This window comes from Ailuropoda melanoleuca, chromosome 5 (assembly GCF_002007445.2).
Source record: "Ailuropoda melanoleuca isolate Jingjing chromosome 5, ASM200744v2, whole genome shotgun sequence".
In the NCBI taxonomy this organism is placed as follows: domain Eukaryota; kingdom Metazoa; phylum Chordata; class Mammalia; order Carnivora; family Ursidae; genus Ailuropoda; species Ailuropoda melanoleuca.
In genome coordinates, this window is record NC_048222.1 from 64,218,509 (window position 1) to 64,238,527 (window position 20,019).

The 20,019-nt window shown below is 46.3% G+C and overlaps 1 protein-coding gene across 1 annotated transcript; it reads right to left on the bottom strand.

Annotated features, from left to right (window-relative positions):
* Positions 1–1,146: 1,146 nt before the first annotated feature.
* On the bottom strand, positions 1,147–14,578 carry KNSTRN (kinetochore localized astrin (SPAG5) binding protein). Its single transcript, XM_002913223.4, has 9 exons — positions 14,268–14,578; positions 13,984–14,078; positions 11,294–11,423; positions 10,478–10,525; positions 8,812–8,917; positions 8,525–8,618; positions 6,600–6,661; positions 5,745–5,819; positions 1,147–4,822 (listed from the first exon to the last, which is right to left on the bottom strand). The coding sequence occupies exons 1-9, from the start codon at positions 14,474–14,476 to the stop codon at positions 4,691–4,693; spliced, it is 951 nt and encodes a 316-aa protein (XP_002913269.1). The 5' UTR covers positions 14,477–14,578; the 3' UTR covers positions 1,147–4,690.
* Positions 14,579–20,019: the final 5,441 nt, after the last annotated feature.

Consider the following 20,019-nt stretch of genomic DNA (forward strand, 5'->3'; position numbering starts at 1 on the left):
CCTTAGTGAAAACTGTTTTGGTAATGAGACAAGAAGCCAGATTACCCATAGGTAAAATAAGAAATCACAACGGAAATTAGAAAATATTTTGAAAGGAAGGATAATGAAAATATGACAAACCAAAACCAGTGGGATGCAGCTATCTGGTCCTTAGAGATGTAAAGATGTTAAAAAGAAATAACAGGTCCCAAGTGGAGCCACTTTTGCTAAGCCCTTTAATAGAAGGGAACTTATAGTTTTAAGGCATATACGGAGAAGAGAAAAATTGAAATTATTCCTTTTTTAAGAAGGCAGAAAAAGAACAGTAAATTAAAACCCCATATATAAAGGGAAATGAATATGAATAAAATTATGAAATAGAGATGTACAACAGAGAAAATCAACATAAAATTGATAAACCACTAACAAGACTGATCAAGAAAAAAGAGTAATTGCCAATTACTGATACCAAGAAGGAAAAAGAAGACAGCTTTCAGGTCCTATAGATCCAAAAAAGACAAGAGGGTATTTTGAGCAATTTATGCCAATACATTTTACACTGATGCGATGGGCAAATCCATTTATATAAAGTTCAAGAAAAGACAATACCCAAAGATTGTGATTTTCTGTCGGAAGAGTGCTCCTTTCTGGAGGGGAGCAATAATTTATTGACGTGTACATTTAAGGTTAGTATACTTTGTGAAGCCTCGGTATATTTTCTTTAAAAAGTACAGTATACATAACATAAAATTTGTCATTTTGACCATATTTGTGTACAATTTGGTGGCATTAAGTATATGCACAATGCTGTGTCATCATCACAACTTTATCCATTTTCAGAATTTTTTCATCCTGCCAAACAGTGTACCCATCAAACCATAACCCCCTGCCCTTCCCCCTCCCAACCCCTGGTAACCTCTAGTCCACTCTCTGTCTCTGTGAAGGAGAGTACCTCAGGGACTCAGGTACTTTAGGGTATCTCGTGTAATTGGCTTTGTCTTTAAGCCAGGTTGAAAGGGGAAGAGGACAGACAGGAAAACTCAGAAATTTGCCTGGAGGTGGGGGCAGCGCCTGGCCGGCTCAGTCAGTGGAGCATGTGACTTTGATCTTGGGGTTGTGAGTTTAAGCCCCACGTTGGGTGTAGAGATGACTTAAAAATAAAAATCTTAAAAAAAACCAAAGAGGGGTGCCTGGGTAGCTCAGCTGGTTAAGCATCAGACTCTTGATTTTGGCTCAGGTCATGATCTCAGGGTCATGGAATTGAGCCCTGCCTTGGGCTCTGAGGGGAGGCTGCTGGAGATTCCAACCCCCCCCAGCCCATTCTCAAATAAATCTTAAAAAAGTAATCTTTTGAGCTTTTACAAGATGTAAAAAAGGATAACACCATAAAAACTGTTGATTCTCCAGGTGCCTGAGTGGCTCAGCCTTCCGATCAGGTCATGATCCCAGGGTCCTGGGATGGAGCCCCATGTTGGCTCCCTGCTCAGTGAGGAGTCTGCTTTTCCCTCTTCCTCTGACCCTACCCCTGCCTGTGCTCTAGCTCTCTAATGAATAAATAATCTTTAAAACAAACAAAAAACCTGTTCATACACTGAAGCACTTTCTTTTTTGTTAAAGGTCATGTTTACCCAAGCAGCTGTCCTAACAAGACTCCTTACTTTTATTTTTTAGCAGAGACGGTGGGGGTGGGGGAGGCACAGATGGGGAGGGTGAGGGACAAGAGATTGCGCTGAGCCCGAAGTGGGACTTGATCCCACAACCTGAGATGATGATCTGAGTGGAAACCAAGAGTTGGCAGCTTAACCTACTGAGCCACCCAGACACCCCTCCTCACTTTTAGAGATTCTAAAAAGTTCGTTCACTTTGTGTTGACAATTTCATTAGTGAATAATTGTCATTATTTAAAAATGAAATAAAAATATTTTTTCCAAATACCTACTAAGTTGTTGGATCTAACCTCTTAAAATAAAACCATCGATACTTCTTTGGGTGTCAGAAACATTACTAAGACACTAACTAGGGGCATCATGAACTGAGAAAGTTTGGAAACCTCTGGCCTAGATGATAAAAATCCACACTTCTTAGCCTGGCATTCAAGGATCTTCAAGACTTCTACTGACACCAAGTACCTCCCATCCCCACTAACTTCCTGGCTCAAATCTTTCTCCAATATTTGCTTGTTGTTTGGCCTTGGGGACATCAACCTAACATCTCTGAGCCTACTTCCCTGGCTGTAAAAAGAGGTAATTGTGCTTACCTTGTGGTGGTCATGAGGATTATCTGAGAAGTGAAGCAAGGAGTTCTGTGTATAGGCACCGTGTAGGACACAGTACCCGTGCTCAATTACGTGTCAGACATAATCCTCTCTCACCTCGAACCTCTGAATAAGCCCAGTCCCCCAACTCGCTTCCCCAAGATTCATCTGGATATCCCTCTAGCTCTTTCTTTCTTTCAGCATTGCATGGTTTTATTTTCTCCCTGGAGGTTCCAATGAGACCCCCCTCCTTGGGGGTATAATTTGTAAAGCAGTTCACAGACTCAGAGAAGCATTTTGTTTTCTAGATGATCAGTTTCATGCACAGGCCAACTTCAGAACAGCCAGGCAGGAGAGGTGCAGAGGGCGAGGTGTGGGGGACGGAAGTGGAGCTGCCCTGACCTGAGCTTGCCCGCTCCCCAAACCTCCGCGTGTTCACCGACCTGGAAGTTCCTCCGCTTTCTAGCTGGCCTCTCCAAACGTCGCTCTTCCTTCAATCTCCAGTCGACCTCCTTCATCGAGCCCTCCCCAACCAAACTAGCCCATAGTGACGTGCTAGAGCGCACGACTGTGTCGCACACGCACCGAGTCAAGTGTTGCTGTTTGTTATTTCACTTTTATGTCACCTGCACATGTAAGTTTTACCGAACAGACGGCAAGCATCTTTGAGGTTACGAATGCCATGCTACGTAAGTTTCCCATAGCATCTGGCAAAGTGGAAGGTACAGGCCACCGTTTGCTGAGTTTCTATAACATGAGTTCATCCAGGTGCCAGACAGATTAAGCATCTAGAACACCTCTGCGTGTACAAAAGGCAGCTGGAGCAACAGAGGTCGGAGGAAACTGGAGAGAAGGCAAAGGTACACGGATGCCAGCTGGTGATATAAAGAACCGTGAGGTGAAGGCCCCTTAGGAGCCCAAGCTGCCAGCCAGCAGGGTTTTGGCGCTGGGAGAGAGGAGTCACAGGCCTTGAGAGTTACATTCCTAGGTGTTAACTAGGGAGGCCTGACAAGGAGGGGATAATCCCACAGCTGAGCTCTCCTCCTTCTTCCAAGAAGCTAGTAGAACTTTTTTGGGGGGAGGGGGACAGAAATGCCAATTACAAATGCGTTTGGGTAAACAATCTTTTTAAACTATAAACATGCTGAAAAGGGGCAGAAGAAAATACTCAGCCCTTCTCACTGGTGAGAGTTAGGTAACTGAGTTTCCCCCTCATAATTTTTGGGACATCAGCAACTGTGTGGATGTTTGTGTGTGAAGGCAAAGAAATTTAGCCCTGACAGTTAGGGTGGGGGTGTTACCTGGCCTGATTGTGTGGTAGCCTCAATGCTCAAGAGTGGAGGTGGCGGGGTGGGGGGTTGGTGAAGAAATTGGAAGATGCAGAAAAAAAATGGAAGATAGCCAAAGCCAAAGTCTGCCTAGATCAACTAAGAACTGAAATAGAGCTGTGCCTTTGGTGAACCAGGGGGGAAGCCCACCACGGACTTCAGCTGGCTAAGGAAGGATCCGCGGGGCCAGGCCTAGGATTGGCTGTGCAAAGAGCAGTAGGTAACCAGGCTCAGGAATAGAGGGAGGACACAGGCAGCCAGTGGCACACAGCTGGGGGACAGAGTCGGGCGCCCACTGCTACGAACAGGGGACACCCCCAGAAGACCAGCTACCGCTCCTGGAAGACAACAGGGCTAGCCACGGAGCACTGAAGTGGAAGAGAGATAGTCTGGGTTACACTGGGGTCTTGAACTTGCTCACTGGATCAGGTCAGGAGTATTCAGTGGACAGACTTCAGTTAAAAGGCATATTTTCATTTCTCAATGTTGTAGTCCGGATAGTCACAGAAATATTTATTTTAAAAGTAGCACTTAATAAAAAAAAAAAATCAGAAGTGATTTTGATTAAAAGCTCCAAGGTGTATTATTTCAGGTGGGTGTTCTCGCTATCTATACCTTCACCCCATTTATCAAGCCATTGCAATAACTTCGCGTTAATTTACAGTGAGGTAGAGAGCCCAACCAGGATGAGACCGAATGTGTTCCAGGTTGAAGGGGACAGCATCGCTTCTCAGTGATGTGTCCTGCGGAGCCTCTGCGCTCCCCCGCACCGCTAAGGTTTTCTTCCCACGCATCTGGATGTGACTTTGGGATCCTCTGGCTGTGGCTGGTTTAGTCTCCTGACTCTAACGGCCTGCCGCTCTGTTGCCTAGAACGTTGATCCAAGCTTCTGGGGGGCCCCCTCTTGTCGGCCTGGATTATGTGTGTGTGGGGTTCAGGACAGCCCACCAGTCTGAGGGTGGCGCACGCTTGCCTAAAGGAGGAACCGCCATCCCAGCATAGACCGTCCTTAATCCTACTGCAGAAGATGTTTCCATTCTGGGGCTGGTGAGTCCTAGAAGGTCATGGCCAAGAAGCAGATGTCCTAAGTGGCTTCCCCTGAGGGAGCCGTGTGGTCACTTTCTTTTTATCACATTTCCAATAGCTGCTCCATTTCCTCAAGGATTGCTGTAAAATCATTTACTTGACTGTTACATAATGTCTGCTGTTCTAGGAACCGGGCCCTCTCTTCTTCTTTCATCTTCAACTTTACTTTTAAGGCCTGCATGGAAAGACATTCAAAAAGAAACAAACGATGGGGTGCCTGAGTGGCTCAGACGTTAAGCGTCTGCCTTCAGCTCAGGGCGGATCCCAGAGTCCTGGGATCGAGCCCCATATCGGGCTCCTCTGCTGGGAGTCTGCCTCTTCCTCTCCCACTCCCCCTGCCTGTGCTCCCTCTCTCGCTGGCTGTCTCTCTCTGTTAATAAATAAATAAAATCTTAAAAAAAAAAAAAAAACAAAAACAAACGAACACTCACAAGACTTTGATTCACATGAAAGGCAATACCGTTTCAGGACACCATGCTTCTCTTCCCTAGAAGAAGACCACTCGAATACAGGCATGAGATTTTCTATCTTAGATCTGTAGATCTGTGCTGGTTTTAGGAATGGTCTCTCTCTCCTACAGACTCCTATATCTAAACTGGAGCCATGAAATCCTCTCAGATTCAGTGTACTGTCCCCTGATTCTTCCAAGCAATCCAGAGCAGTCCAGACTTAAGAATCCGGGTTTCCTGTTACACGTTTCCTTGAGATACCAAGTTTCCAAAGCATAGCTGTCACACAGGTCCACCTCTTACACTGAACAACCTAGCATTTTGCACATTGCCTCAAGCCCTGTAGATGTGAACATTTCTGAGTCTTTGGAACAGAAAATCAGTTGAAAAAAAAAATGGTGAAATCAAGTGAAGTCTTAGAATTGAGTGAATAGTAATGCATCAATGTTGGTTTTTAATTCTGACAAGTATACTATGATAATATATGATGTTAATATTAAGGGCATTGAATTCTCTGTATTTATCTTTGCAACTTTCCTATAAATCTATTAATACAAAGCAGTTTATTAAAAAGAAAGAGCCCTCCAGAGCCCCACCCACTGTGGTAGGAAATGGTAATCCTGCCCCAGGCTGAAGTGGGCCTCTCACCTGTAACTCCTCCATCTGCTTTTTGGCTGTTTCGTTAAAAAGCTTCAGCTCATCTTGCAAGGTTTCTAACAGCAACTAAGAGGAAAGTACAACGTAGTAACAAAACTTTACTGATATGTGAAAACTTTCTTCATATAAACTAATCTCTTCATATGAAACCAAAGTTGATTAGATGATTGCTAAAAACTCTTCCATTCGTTCAGGTGTTTACTGAGCGTCCCCCACGTGCTGGGCTCTCTCCTGGGCACCCCTGGAGGAACTCGGTCCACAGGATGGACAGACCACCCCACTTCTATGTGCTCTATGTTACACAGGCAATACGGAAAAAACAGAGTGGCCATTGAAGAGGTGACTACTAGCCTGGGGGTGGGGGTGGAGGAAGGCTTCCATAGCCAGTATTCTATGATTCTAAGATGACAACTGATCTTCCTGGGGAGAGGGCATAGAAGCTCAAAGACTTAATCCCAAACAACTACCTTCTGACTTTGGTGAGGGAACCAAAAAGAAGCCAAATTTAATTCAGGCTGGACCTTTCCATCATACAGTTCTCAGTAAATGGACAAGGGGAGAAATTTGGTAAAGTGGAGAATAGAGAAACCAGAAAGTTCTCTATACAGGTCCATCTTAACATGCATCTTAAAGTAGCATATTTTCAACTCAGACTCACATATGTAAGCACAAAGTTGCCTCCCAAGGAAAATATGCTATTTTAAGTACATATCCACTGCTCTCTTCCACTATCGTGGAAAACAAAGGCTGCTTCCTGGGGTTTGCTGAGCACGTGGCAGAGACTTTCTTGGCTGGGCAGAGCCCCACGGTCACTTGGCCCTTACCCACTCACACCCACGCCCTCACCATAGAGTCCGTGTGATCTGCGGTGGATTCTTGCTGTGATGCCAGGGTCTCAGTGCCTAAAACTGATGCAAATGACAAAGTCAGCCTTGTTTAGGGAACTGCACCTACAACGAAAACTAAAAACCCCTCCACGGACAAGTATAGGAATATTCATGAGGGAAATTTCTCGAAGAGTCTGGTCCCTGACTTTCTCTTGAGTTTTCACCTTGGCAGGGCCACCTACACCTACCCTCAGAGCTTTATTTTACCTCCTTCCTCTCTAGCTTTGGATATGGTTAAAGTTCATTCTGCTCTCAGGGCGCCTGGGTGGCACAGCGGTTAGGCGTCTGCCTTCGGCTCAGGGCGTGATCCCGGCGTTGTGGGATCGAGCCCCACGTCAGGCTCCTCTGCTATGAGCCTGCTTCTTCCTCTCCCACTCCCCCTGCTTGTGTTCCCTCTCTCGCTGGCTGTCTCTATCTCTGTCAAATAAATAAATAAAATTAAAAAAAAAAAAAGTTCATTCTGCTCTCTCCTCAGCTTAGCAGAAAATTTGTCCAAAGGAAATGTATCGGTTGGATTTTTTTTGTTTATAATACAAAAAAATATTTTTATTCAAAAAAATTTTTTAAAGATTTGTTTATTTAGTTTAGAGAGGAGAGAGAGAGGGCATGAGCATGGAGTGAGGTAGGGGTAGGGGGAGCAGGAGAGAGAGAATCTCAAGCGGACTCCCCACTGAGCGCAGAGTTTGTCAGAGGACTCGATCCCACGACCCTGAGATCATGACCTGGGCCGAAATCAAGAGTCTGGAGCTTAACTGACTGAACCACCCAGGTGCCCCACAAAAAAACTATTTTTTAACGCTTTTTGGGCTTAAGGAATTATTACTTTCAGTAAAAGTAGTGCATATGCATTGCAAATTAAAATCATACAAAAACATATATGGTGACTATAAAGAATAAACCCTAAAATGTACAGGTTAATCAGCAGCATTCAAAGTCAGTGTTCCTGGGGCGCCTGGGTGGCTCAGTTGGTTAAGCATCTGCTTTCGGCTCAGGTCATGATCCCAGGGTGCTGGGATGTCCAGTGTCAGGCTCCCGGTTCAGCAGGGAGCCTGCTTCTCCCTCTCCCTCTCCCTACTGCTCTGCCTACTTGTGCTCTCTCTCTGTCAAATAAATAAATACAACCTTTAAAGAAAAAAAAAAGAAGCCAGTGTTCCTGAATTCAAAGAAGCCTGGGGCCCTTCACTGGGTATCCTCAGGCTCCTCAACTTTTTGAAGCTGTTGTAGAGTCTCTGGGCAAGTCCTCCTTCTACTCCCCTCTTTGCTACAGACTCTGTTTTCTAGGGACAGGGTCAGAACAGAGATCACATTTAACCATTGTGATTCTCCTGAGGCGCCGGGTTTAGAAGCCCTTGAAACAGTGTCACCTCTGTCTTTTCCCACCTGGGAAAGTTACCATGTTTGCTATCTGCCTTGAAAGAAACAAAATATTTCTGGTCTATTTGCAAGGTCATACTTGTTGGCACCAAAGGAATGGCATGAAAGTGCTCAGATAGGAGATAATCCTCTCTCCACAACCATCTGAAATTCTGTTGGTTAAGTAAACACCACAAGAAAACAAAGAAAACCTCCTCCAGGGCACCTGGCTGGCTCAGTCCATAGAGCACATGACTCTTGATCTCGGGGTTTGAATGAGCTTGAGCCCCGCATTGGGTGTAGAGATTACTTAAAAATAAAAAATCTTGAAAGAAAGAAAGAAAAGAAAGAAAAGAAAGAGAAGAAAGAAAAGAAAGAAAGAATCGTCCCAATCTGTATTGCTTTGCTAAGCAATCCCACGCTGAATGGGCCGGCTGATGCTCCGTGGACTCCTGACACGCAGGCCACACTCCCCCCAGGAAGGGGCACGTGCACGGACTCCTCCGAAGGCAACCGTGTACTGTGTCTCACCTGGGTTGAGGCCCTTGCTCTCCAAAATTGCCAAACAGCTGTCCTGAAACTTCTCCAGCAGCTCCACCTTTTGGGTCAGGTCCTTCAGTTCTCCCTACGGGGCGCCATGCAGACAGATCAGGCGTGTCCCCCTCTGCAGGGTGGTGTTTCCCACCCCTGCTCTGGAGTCTTCTCTACCTCCCCTCAGGCGCCCGGGCATTACAAGCTTCTCCTCCCCCAGGGGCCATCGCTCAGGAGTCCACGCATTACCTGGTGCAGTGACGACAGAGTTCCGGCAGGTCTCTTACCTGAGTTTCAGTCAGCTTCTGGTGCAGCTGCTTGTTGACGGCCTCTAAGAGCTGGTTCTTATCCTTGAGCTCCTCCTCTGATTTCTGCTTACTCAATGGTTTGTAGCTGTAATGACAACGGTGCTTAGATGAAGAGGTGGAGGTCTTAAGAAAATGGGCTATCGCACCCTACGAACAGGGGTTCAAATCTTGGCTTCATTATATAGTGGTATGTGACCCTCAGTACGTTACATAACCTCTATGAGGCTTTGTTTCCTCATTTCTAGAATTAGGATAATACCCATGTCTCATAATATTATTATGAAAAATAAAGAGAAGGGGGTGCCTGGGTGGCTCAGTCAGTTAAGCATCTGCCTTCGGCTCAGGCCATGATCCCAGGGTCCTGGGATCGAGCCCCGCATGGGGCTCCTGCTTGGCAGGGAGCCTGCTTCTCCCTCTCCTTCTACCGCTCCCCCTGCTTGTGCTCCCTCACTCTCTCTGTCAAATAAATAAATAAAATCTTTAAAAATAAATAAATAAAGAGAATACATGTAGAATTCTTGGCACAGCTACTGACACAGTAAATACTTAATAAATAATAGCCATTACCATCATCACTTCTTTTCAGTGTCTTCAGAGTCCTTCTTGAATTAAAAAATTTTTTTTTTATTTTTTAAGTCATCTCCACACCCAAAGTGGGTCTCGAACTTACAACCCCAAGATGAAGAGCTGCATGCTCGGGGTGTCTGGGTGGCTCGGTCAGTTAAGTGTCTCTCTCGATTTCGGCTCAGGGTCATGAGATAGAGCCCTATCCATATCGGGGCCCCATGCTCAGTGGGGAGTCTGCTTGAGATTCTCTCTCCCTCTCCCTGTGCCACTCCCTAGCTTATGTGCACTGTCTCTAACATAAATAAATCTTAAAAAAAAAAAAAGAGTTGCATGCTCTACCAACTGGGCCAGCCAGGGCCCCTATCTTCAGAACTTTTAAGACATGCCCAAATAATAGATTTAGAATTAGAACCTATTTCTGGGGCGCCTGGGTGGCACAGCGGTTAAGCGTCTGCCTTCGGCTCAGGGCATGATCCCGGTGTTCTGGAATGGAGCAGGCTCCCCCGCTGGGAGCCTGCTTCTTCCTCTCCTACTTCCCCTGCTTGTGTTCCCTCTCTCGCTGGCTGTCTCTATCTCTGTCAAATAAATAAATAAAATCTTTAAAAAAAAAAAAAAAAAGAATTAGAACCTATTTCTATAAACTTTCCAGTTCGTAGTATTTCTGTCTTCAGAAGCAAAGCATCCAAGCTAGCCTCAGAGAGACGGATCCTTCCCCAGGATTTCTACCGCGGCCATCTCAGTCACTAATGGCACGCAGTGTCCCCTATCCTGGAGGCTCATGCGCCTCTCCCTGCGCTCTAGCTGGGTTTGACTGCCAGTCAGCAGCAGTCCTGGCATGGAGCCCAGAAAGCTCTCGTCTGGTTCTCAATAGGAGCTTCGCAGATCCTTGCTCTGCCAGTGGTTCTCAAACCTGGCTGTGCCTCACCCCCGAAAATTCCACTTGGATTTCTGCAGTGGCACCCAGGCTGTCACACACCAAACCAGAATCCACGAACCCACGAGTGATTCTGAGGCACAACCAGGACTGAGATCCACCACCTTAAAATGGTGGCCGACTTTCGCTTACCCTGATGCTCACCTCTTTCTGACGTTCTTCCTGATGGCAGTGTCTGCAGCTTTTACCTGCCTAGAGAAGCAAAGACAAAGAAATCAGGATGTTCGCTCCTCTTATTGTGGTGATCATTTTGCAATATATAAAAATATCTAATCATTACGTTGTGCACCTGAAATTAATATGGTGTGTGTTAACATACCTCAGTTAAAAAAAACAACAACAAAGAAATCAGAGACTGGCAGCATTGCTGTTCTGTGCGTTGTGAACAAGGCAGAACAAAGAGCCTGGTTTTCTGAGGAAAAACCCAGAGACCACATACAATGCAAACAGTCTGAGAAGCTCTGAGGGTCCATGCACTTTTGTTTCAGCCTATAGACTATTGGGAAAGGCTTATGAACAGGGAATGGGCTCCTCTCCTGACCCACCTCAACAGCCTGACAGACCTGTCATGGCTCACAGTGGCGTGGCTGCCTTGAGTCAAGCTGGCTTACGTGGGAACTGAGTAGACGGATACACACACCAACCTGGGCAGGACTATGCTCACACCAGCAACCTAGGCTCACAAGCAGCCCCACCCACCCCGACCACCACTTAGACCTGGCCTTTGGCCACCGTACTGCTGTTTGCACACTCAGAGCAAGTGGTGAGAGAACAAAGTACCTCTTATCCTAACCCCTGGGCCTCTTCAGAACTGCTCGACACAGAGGGTTCTGACACACCACTGCTCCGGGCCACTGACCCCGGCTGCCTTGTGCTCTCAAAACCCCTATTTTCTAAATCTTGATACTGAGCAATTTCTAGCAAGATGTTCTCATTGGATACCAATGATCTGACTCTCACCCATTCTCTCGTCTTGGTTTAGTGATTTTTGTAACATCATTCTCTGAACCTCCTGAGTGAAGCCTGGAAACATCCACTTCTTTGCACTTGACGGGTAATAGGCTCTTAGAAGTGGCTCGAGTTTGTGTGTCTGCAAAGGAAGGCAAGCGGGTGAAATGTCAAGCATCACGTGACCCAACAGCGGCAACCCTGTAACAGCTCCGTTCTAGGTTGTCAGAACCCTGTATTTTCATCCTGGCCCATCTCAATTTGCGAAGACTAATTCGGAAGAATACGACTTCTAGATTAACTGGGGATGGAAACCAAAGTCCTTTGAAGGTGACAGTGCAATGTATTTGAGGACAGCCAAAAGCCTGATGATACAGCCAACTGAAGGGCCCAAGGGTTCCAGTGTGAAAGTGGATGTTGATGCAAGTGAAGAGCTAAATGAGAGGCAGCGTGGCAGTCCACAGGGCAGCCCACAGCTGGAGCCTTCTTCCAGAACCGGTGGAACCCAACCATCTTGCCAAGCTCCTCCACCCTCTGCCCGCTCTCCCAAGGCCACACTCAAGCTGCTGTGAGGTTCTCTTTTAACCGTTGCATAGTTGTTTTTATCTATTTTTCAATATTATTTGTTTTCTAAAGTAGGCTCCATGCCCTACGTGGGGCTTGAACTCACAGCCTGAGCTCGAGTCACATGCTTTACCAAATGAGCCAGCCAGGTGTCCCAGGTCTCTGTCTGAAGTAAAAGGTAACCTTGGGGGAACATATTTACCTCCTCTTTCAAGTATTAGTAAGTTATACAGAATACAAATGTACCTCCCCCGAAAAGGTGTTAATAATAAATTGATCCAAATTAACACTCCTCATTGACTGGAATCAGTTCTAATAATCTGTACTTGCTAGAGCCTAAGGACTGCACTGTAGGAAAAACTTAGCAGGATTTAACAAAGACTGTCTCCTTGAAAGGAGAGATGCGGGGGGGCGCTGGGGGGCTCAGTCGTTAAGCCTCTGCCTTCGGCTCAGGGTGTGATCCCGGGACCCTGGGATCGAGCCCCACATTGGGCTTCCTGCTCCGCTGGGAGCCTGCTTCTTCCTCTCCCACTCCCCCTGCTTGTGTTCCCTCTCTCGCTGGCTGTCTCTCTCTCTGTCAAATAAATAAAAAAATCTTTAAAAAAAAAAAAAAGAGAGAGATGAGGGGCACCTGGGTGGCTCAGTCAAAGTCTCAGGATCAAGCCCCCATCTCTGCTCAGCAGGGGGTCTGCTTCTCCCTCCCTCCCTCTCTCCCTCCCTCTCAAATAAATAAATACTTAAAAAAAAATGAGAGCTGCTAAGGAGGGGAATTGGATAGCTGGTCAAGGAAGGGAAAGAGACTTGTTCTTCACTGCACAATGTTTTCTAACTTGGGATTCTTTTTTACGTGTGTATGTTGCGGAGTCAAAAAACCTAGGAGATAGCCTTAAAATATTAAACTATTGAGATGATATAGGATTGTAAAGCTGGGCCAGGGATAGAAAGCTGAGGTAAAAACGTCCAACTTGGCTCGGGAGAGCCAGCCACTCTCCACTCAACAAGAGGGCACTGGTCTCCAAGGCAAAGGCAGTGCAAGCGGCAGTGCCCCCCCCCCCAACTCCTAGGTCCTGCTGATACCAGATTACCATTCAGGTGTTCCGAGGCCAGGTAAGACAAACAAAAACACCCTGGAAGCCTTTGGGGAAAAGCCTGTTCACTTCACGGATCAGTCCTGCTGCGGTTCATCAACCAGCTGCACAGAGACCCCTGGGAAGGAGCCTCAAACAGCTCTCCCGCCACAGGTTCTGATGTTTGAAGCTTATTTTGTGCCCTGCCCTCGAGCTCAGGCAGCTCCACCGCCGCACAGCCTAGAAGCTGACTTTCAGCCACAACCCCACAAAGCAAGCTGGAAAGCAATCAAACATTGTTTTTAATCCTGTTTCTTCTCCCAAGGTTATGGACCAGTCTGGATAGGGGTAGCTCCTCTCTCTCACTTAACCCAACAATTTATTGAGAACTCACTACATAAGAGACATGGTGCAGAAACAAATGTGACAGAAACAAATGTGAACTAGACCTGGTGCGAACCTAAGAATCACGCTTCTCAAATGACTCTCCTTCCTTCTGACAACAAACCCAGTCCCTCCAGATAGCCCAGATCTGGAAATAAAACTGGCAATTGTTTACAAAGGGATTCCTGGGGTGTCTGGGTGGCGCCACTGGTTAAGTATCTGCCATCAGCTCAGGTCGTGATCCCAGGGTCCAGGGATCGAGCCCCTAACCGGGCTCCCTTCTCAGTGGAGAGCCTGCTTCTTCCTCTCCCCCCTGCTTGTGCTCTTTCTTTCTCTCTCTCTCGGTCAAATAAATAAATAAGATATTTTAAAAAAATAAAAAAGGATTCCTAGCTTGAGGAAGTAATATGTGAAACAATCAGCAACTTAATCTAATTAGTGAATGCAGCACGATTAGGTTTGGGAAGAGGAATGGGGGAGGACACGTCTAAAATCCTACCACAGGGCCCTTGCCCCAACCCCCATCATAAAGCTAGACAGCCCAGTTCTAGGGAAGGTAGCAGATTGTCAGAGCCGATGAATTGCCCTTCCCCTGCACGCGCCCCGCTTTCCTGGCCACTGATCTGTGCCCTCGTACTCCCCGGCCTGACCACCCCCGCCGGTCCGCAGGGCGGCGTGGGTACCCACCTGCCTGCAGGCTGCAGCTCTGCACAGCGGGGGGCTGCAGGGTGTATACTGTCTTAACCACGCTGGTCATCGTAACGAGACGGCACGGCTGGGCCCTGGAAGATGCAAGGTGAACGTTACCCTGTGAACTCTGGAGGCCCAAGTAGGTGGAGTAACCCCCGGAGAGCGCGACCTGGCCTGTACCGGCCCAGGGAAGAAGTCGGGAGAAAGAAAATTCTCCATTCCCAGCCCATCCCGCCCACCCCCGACATCCAGCCCGGTCCCTCGCCCCGGGAGAGTCGAACCCAGGATCCTGCAGCTCCTGCGCGCAGCCCTCGTCGTCCTGGTTCAAAGGATGCTCCTCGGTAACTGCCGCACCAGCGACCGGGTCTGCCGCCGGGCTTTCAAATGGAAACTTCCGGTGATTGGGCGGGAGGAGGAGCGGTTCCCGCTTTGTAGGCGGCCATGTTGTACGGCTAGCCGTGCTGTGGGCCACGCCTTTAGAGGCTGCCATGCTGTACGGCAGGTCAGAGCTGAGGCGAGAGCTTCGAAACTTTGGGTGTCGGAGGCCCCAGGTCTGGGCGGGGGAGGGGAGTGGTGCACTTTGCCTGCCTGAAAGGAGCTATGAGCCACCCTGTCATATTCCGAGCTTGAGACACAAACGTGGTCACGGTTAGAGTCTATGTCACAATCCTCTTTATTTGGTTGGTGATTGTTAGGGATTTTGCATGATGCCTGATTGGCAAGCGCATGAGTATTTGGATCGGCAGGGTGGAGAGTAGCAAGTGAGGCTTAAAAAGGGGCTGTGGGCTGAAATACCCGCCTCACCTACCCTCAGTCCTAACTTTAAATATTTATCTATTTATTTGAGAAAGAGAGAGAGAGCGCACACATGTGAGTGGGGAGAGGGAGAGAGGGAGAGAGAGAGAGAATCTCCAGCAGACTCCTAAGTGGCGGAGCCCCAGGCAGGGCTTGATGCCACCATCCTGAGATCATGACCTGGGCCAAAACCCAGACTGGGGGGCTTAACTGACTGAGCCACCCAGGCACCCCAGTCCTAACTTTAATTATATATATATATTTGTTTTTTAATTATTTTTTTTAAATGTAGGCTCTATGACCAACGAGGGCTTGGACTTACGACTGGGAGATCTAGAGTCCCACGCTCTACCAACTGAACCAGCCAGGTGCCCCAACACTTACCCAGATTTTAAACAGAGATTCGAGCTACTCCTAGAGAACAGGGCAGGGTTCTCAAGCACTTAATGCACTCATTCATTTTACTCAATAAATATATATTGAGCACCTGCTGTGTGCCAGACCACTCTTCTAAAAGAACAGATGGGAGCGGAGAAATAAATATCCAGACTGACTTTGGCTTTGCCCTCTGGAGTTTACAATCTAGAAAATGGAAACAAAAAATCACACAAACTCATTAGTTACATCTTAATTAAGTGGGAAAAATACTCAAATAAATATATATTTACCAACTGTAGTAAAACTATGAAGGAAAAGCACAATGTGCTATGAGAGAGAAAATTGGGGGAACAGTTGAAATTGTATAGTCAGGGAAGGTGACTAAGGTGATGTTTGATTAATGAAAGATGAATGGGAGCTCAGGGTACCTGGGTGGCTCAGTCGATTAAGCATCTGCCTTCAGCTAAGGTCATGATCCCAGGGTTCTGGGATCGAGCCCCACGTGTGTGTGTGTGGGGGGGTCCCTGCTCAGTGAGGAGTCTGTTTCCCTCTCCCTCTGCCCCTCCCCCTTGCTTGTGCCCTCTCTCTCTCAAATAAATAAAATCCCCAAAAAAAAAAAAAAAAAGGTGAGTGAGAGTTAATCAGATGAACAATGGGGGAGAGAGGAAAAATGCAAAGTCCCAAAGCAGGAATGACTAGCGGGGAATGGAAGATGGTAGGAAAGCCGTACAGATAAAGCTGAAGAAATAAGAAGTCAAATGGCAACCTTTGCCCGCCAAAGGTAAAGAGATTAGATTTTATCTCAAGAGTAGTGGGAAGTCATTGAAATACTAGAGCAGGAGAGTGTTATTCAATTTATATTTTAAAAAGCTCATTCTGACTACTTCATAGAGAAAGGATTGAAGGCGGGTAAGGGCAAAACTCCGGAGATAGTTGGGAGGCTACTGTAATCATTCACATGAGAAAGGATGGTGGCTTGGCCATGAGGGTGCTGGTAGTAGTGAGAGTGTAGAGGCCGCCGTTAGGCAAACAGGCTAGAGCGATGGATGGAATGCAAAAGAGCCCACAGCAACCACCTGGCTGACTACAGATGGGCCCATCAGGCAACCCACCTCGTAATCTCCATAGGTCCTAACGGACCAATGAATGGGCTACTACAACTAGGCCCTGTTACCAAAAAAGGGAAGATTCCATATTTCGCCATACCGCCTCACCTTCCCTCTTTAAAAACAGCCCCCACCCACTGTCTCGAGGCAGACAACCTCTCCTCTGCAGTCTTCCCTGTGGCTCCCTTGTCAAGTATTCCACACCCACTGCCTCCTGGCAGACAGCCTCTCCTTTGCTGTCCTACTCATGGCTCCCTTGTGCCGTATTCAATAAACGGCCATCTCTTTGTTTTGCCTCAGGCGAATCCTTTCACCACCCATGCCACGGGCTTCCACCTGATCATTGCCCCACATTTTGGGGCCCCCCTTCTGATTGAACAGGCACCCCATATAGACACCACAAGGATGGAAGAGAAGCAGACACATTTAAGACACTTTTCGGAAGTAGGATCTCAGGACTCAGTGTTGGACCGGATGTGGGAGGAGGGGAAAGGGAGAAGGAAAGAAAATTTTTAAAGATTATTTATTTTAAGGTTTTTAAATTTATTTATTTACTTGACAGAGAGAGTACAAGTGAGCACAGGCGAGCTCAAGCAAGGTGAGTGGCAGAGGGAGAGGAAGAAGAAGACTCCTGGCTGAGCAGGGAGCCTGAGGCCGGGCTGGATCCCCGGACCCCACGATCATGACCTGAGCTGAAGGCGGATGCTTAACTGACTGAGCCACCCAGATGCCCCTACAAGATTACTTATTTTAGAGAGAGAGAGCACAAATAAGGGGAGGGGCAGAGGAAGAGAATCTCCAAGCAGACTCCATGCTGAGCATGGAGCCCAAAGCCAGAACAGGGCTCAATCCCACAACCCCTGAGATCATGACCCCAGCTGAAACCGAGTTGAACGCTGAGCCACTCAGGAGCCCCAAGAAGGAAATCTTAAGGAGAATTACCAGGCTTCAATAACTGTGTGGATAGAGTCACTATCTTATGTTGCTGGGAGATTGAGAGCTTAGTTTTGAACATGGTAAACTTGAAATGCCTCTCAGACATTCAAGTGGAGCTGTCAAGTAGACAGTTTGACATATAGGCTTTGAGCCCAGAGGGGAGTCTGGGTTGGAGATCTACTCTTGAGAGTCATGGGTGTATGGATGTATTTAAGAAAAAAAAAAGCTGAGATATTGGATGAGATCACCAAAGAAAGAAGTGTACAGTGTACAGAGAGCCAAGGATAGGGATAGCAGCATTTAGAAGTTGCAGTGATAAGGTGCCAGCCAAGGAACCTGATAAAGAGGTGTCAGAGAGGTGAGAAGACAACAAAAAAAGGTGGTATTTTAGAAGCCAAGGAGGAGGAAGTGGTAAACTGCTGAAGGAGGGAGTGGTAAACAATTGAAAATAATTGGTAAAGAAGTCATTGGCAAATATAGCAAAAGGAATTGTGGCGGAGAGGTAGGTCTGCATAGAAGTCACATTGGAGTGGGTTAAAGAGTACATGAGAGACGAAGAAGCAGAGATGGCAGATGCAGACATGAGCAACTTGGTGAATGGAGTAGAGCAATTGGGCAGTAACCGTGGATGTGGGTTGTGGGGGTCAAGGAAGGGTTTTCTCAAAGATGCAGCTACTAGTGGGCACATGTGCTAAGGGGAATGAGCCAGCTGAGAGGAAGAAAAGGATGCTTCAGGGATGATCAAAGGAGCAAAGTCATACACAAATAGGGAAAGAAGATGAAATCTCAGTAGCATTTCCAAAATCTTTTTTTGTTCACATACCTCCACAAATAATCAAACAGAAATAAAAACAGTGTGCCCTCTCACCCATTTTTAGTTGATGCCTACATTTTTTCATAATTTTAAATAGTTGTAAAGGACCAACTTTCTACCTATTATATATTGTGTACCTCTTTATTCATTTCTAAAATTCTTTTCTTTTGGTGTTTCATTTTGGACAATTTCTATTGCCATGTCTTCAAGTTCACCAATCTTTTTTTCTGCAGTGTCTAAATTATTGTTAATGCCATCCGGTGGTTTTTCATCTCAGACATTTGTTTTCATCTCTGCAAGTTCAATTTGTATTTTTAAAGATATCTTCCAAGTCTCTACTTAGCTATATGAACATATGGAATACAGCTATAATAATGTCTTTGTCTGGTAATTGTCACATCAGTGTCAGTTCTGGGTTGGTGTCGATTAGTTTTCTTCCTCACTATGGTTCATATTTTTCTGCTTATTTGCATGACTGGTAATTTTTTTTATTAGAACTCAGACACTGTAAATTTTGTGTTTTTGCATGCTGGTTATTTTTGTATTCCTGTAAATACTCTTGAGGTTTGTTCTGAGACTCAGTTACATTACTTAGAGATAGTTTGATCCCTTCAGGTCTTGCTTTTAAAAGTTATTAGATGGGATGAGCAACTAGGGCTAATAAAAAAATTAATAAACTGGGGCTAATGTGTCCCCACCATTAAGGCAAGACCCTTCTGAGAACTCCAACAAATGCTTCATAAATTATGAAGTTTTCCAGTCTGGCTAATGGGAACAGTCACTATCCCACTCCTCTATGAATATTGGCTACTGTTCCCTCTAATCATTTTGGATGATTCTTTCCTTAGTCTCAAGTAATTTCCTCACATTTACATGATGAGTAGTGCTCTGCTGAATACTCGAGGGGGGCCCTTTACAGATTTCCAGAATTCTCTATGCACCTTTTTTCTCTCCAGCACCCTGTTCTGAGCACTTTAGTTTGGGTTGCCACAAACTCTGAGCTATCTCCTCAGCTCAGGGAGCCTGCATGGCCCTGCCTGCGTTCTCCCTCCCTGCAATATGTCCTGGAAACTCTCTTAAGCAATAAGCTGAAGCTATCATAGGGCTCACCTCATTTGTTTCTTATCTCTCAGGGATCACTATTCTTTGTCGTCTGATGTCCACCATCTTGAAAACTGTTGTTTCATAGTTTTTATGTTTAGTTGATTGTTTCAGGAAGGAGGGCAAATCTGGTCCCTGCTACTCCATCTTGTCTGAAAGGGGAAGTTGTATATGTACTCTAAATGTATTTTTGTTCAAACCATGGAGCTGCAGATTTAAATCATCCCATTTTTGGAAAATGCCCACCATATATCCTATGTGCAAAGCCAGACCTCTGTACCCATCAGCCAAATCAGATCGGCTTTCTTTTCTTTCTTTCTTTCTTTCTTTCTTTCTTTCTTTCTTTCTTTCTTTCTTTCTTTTTTTTTAAGATTTATTTATTTTAGGGGCGCCTGGGTGGCACAGCGGTTAAGCATCTGCCTTCAGCTCAGGGCGTGATCCCAGCATTCTGGGATTGAGCCCCACATCAGGCTCTTCTGCTATGAGCCTGCTTCTTCCTCTCCCACTCCCCCTGCTTGTGTTCCCTCTCTCGCTGGCTGTCTCTATCTCTGTCAAATAAATAAAATCTTTAAAAAAAAGATTTATTTATTTTAGAGAGAGAGACAGAGACAGACACACAGAGAGAGGGTGTGGGGGAAGGGGCAGAGGGAGAGAGATAGAATTTTAAGCAGACTCCACACTGGCCATGGAGCCCTATGCAGGCTGACCCCATGACCCTGAGATCATGACCCCAGCAGAAATCAAGAGTCGGATGCTCAACTGACTGAACCACCCAGATGCCCCCAGACTGACTTTCTATCATAAAAGTCTGATACTGTCTTTCAGTTCAAACAAATGTGGTTAAAACACATCCTGTATCAACCTTTCACTCTTGAATTTGAATTTTTAAATGAAGAAGGCACA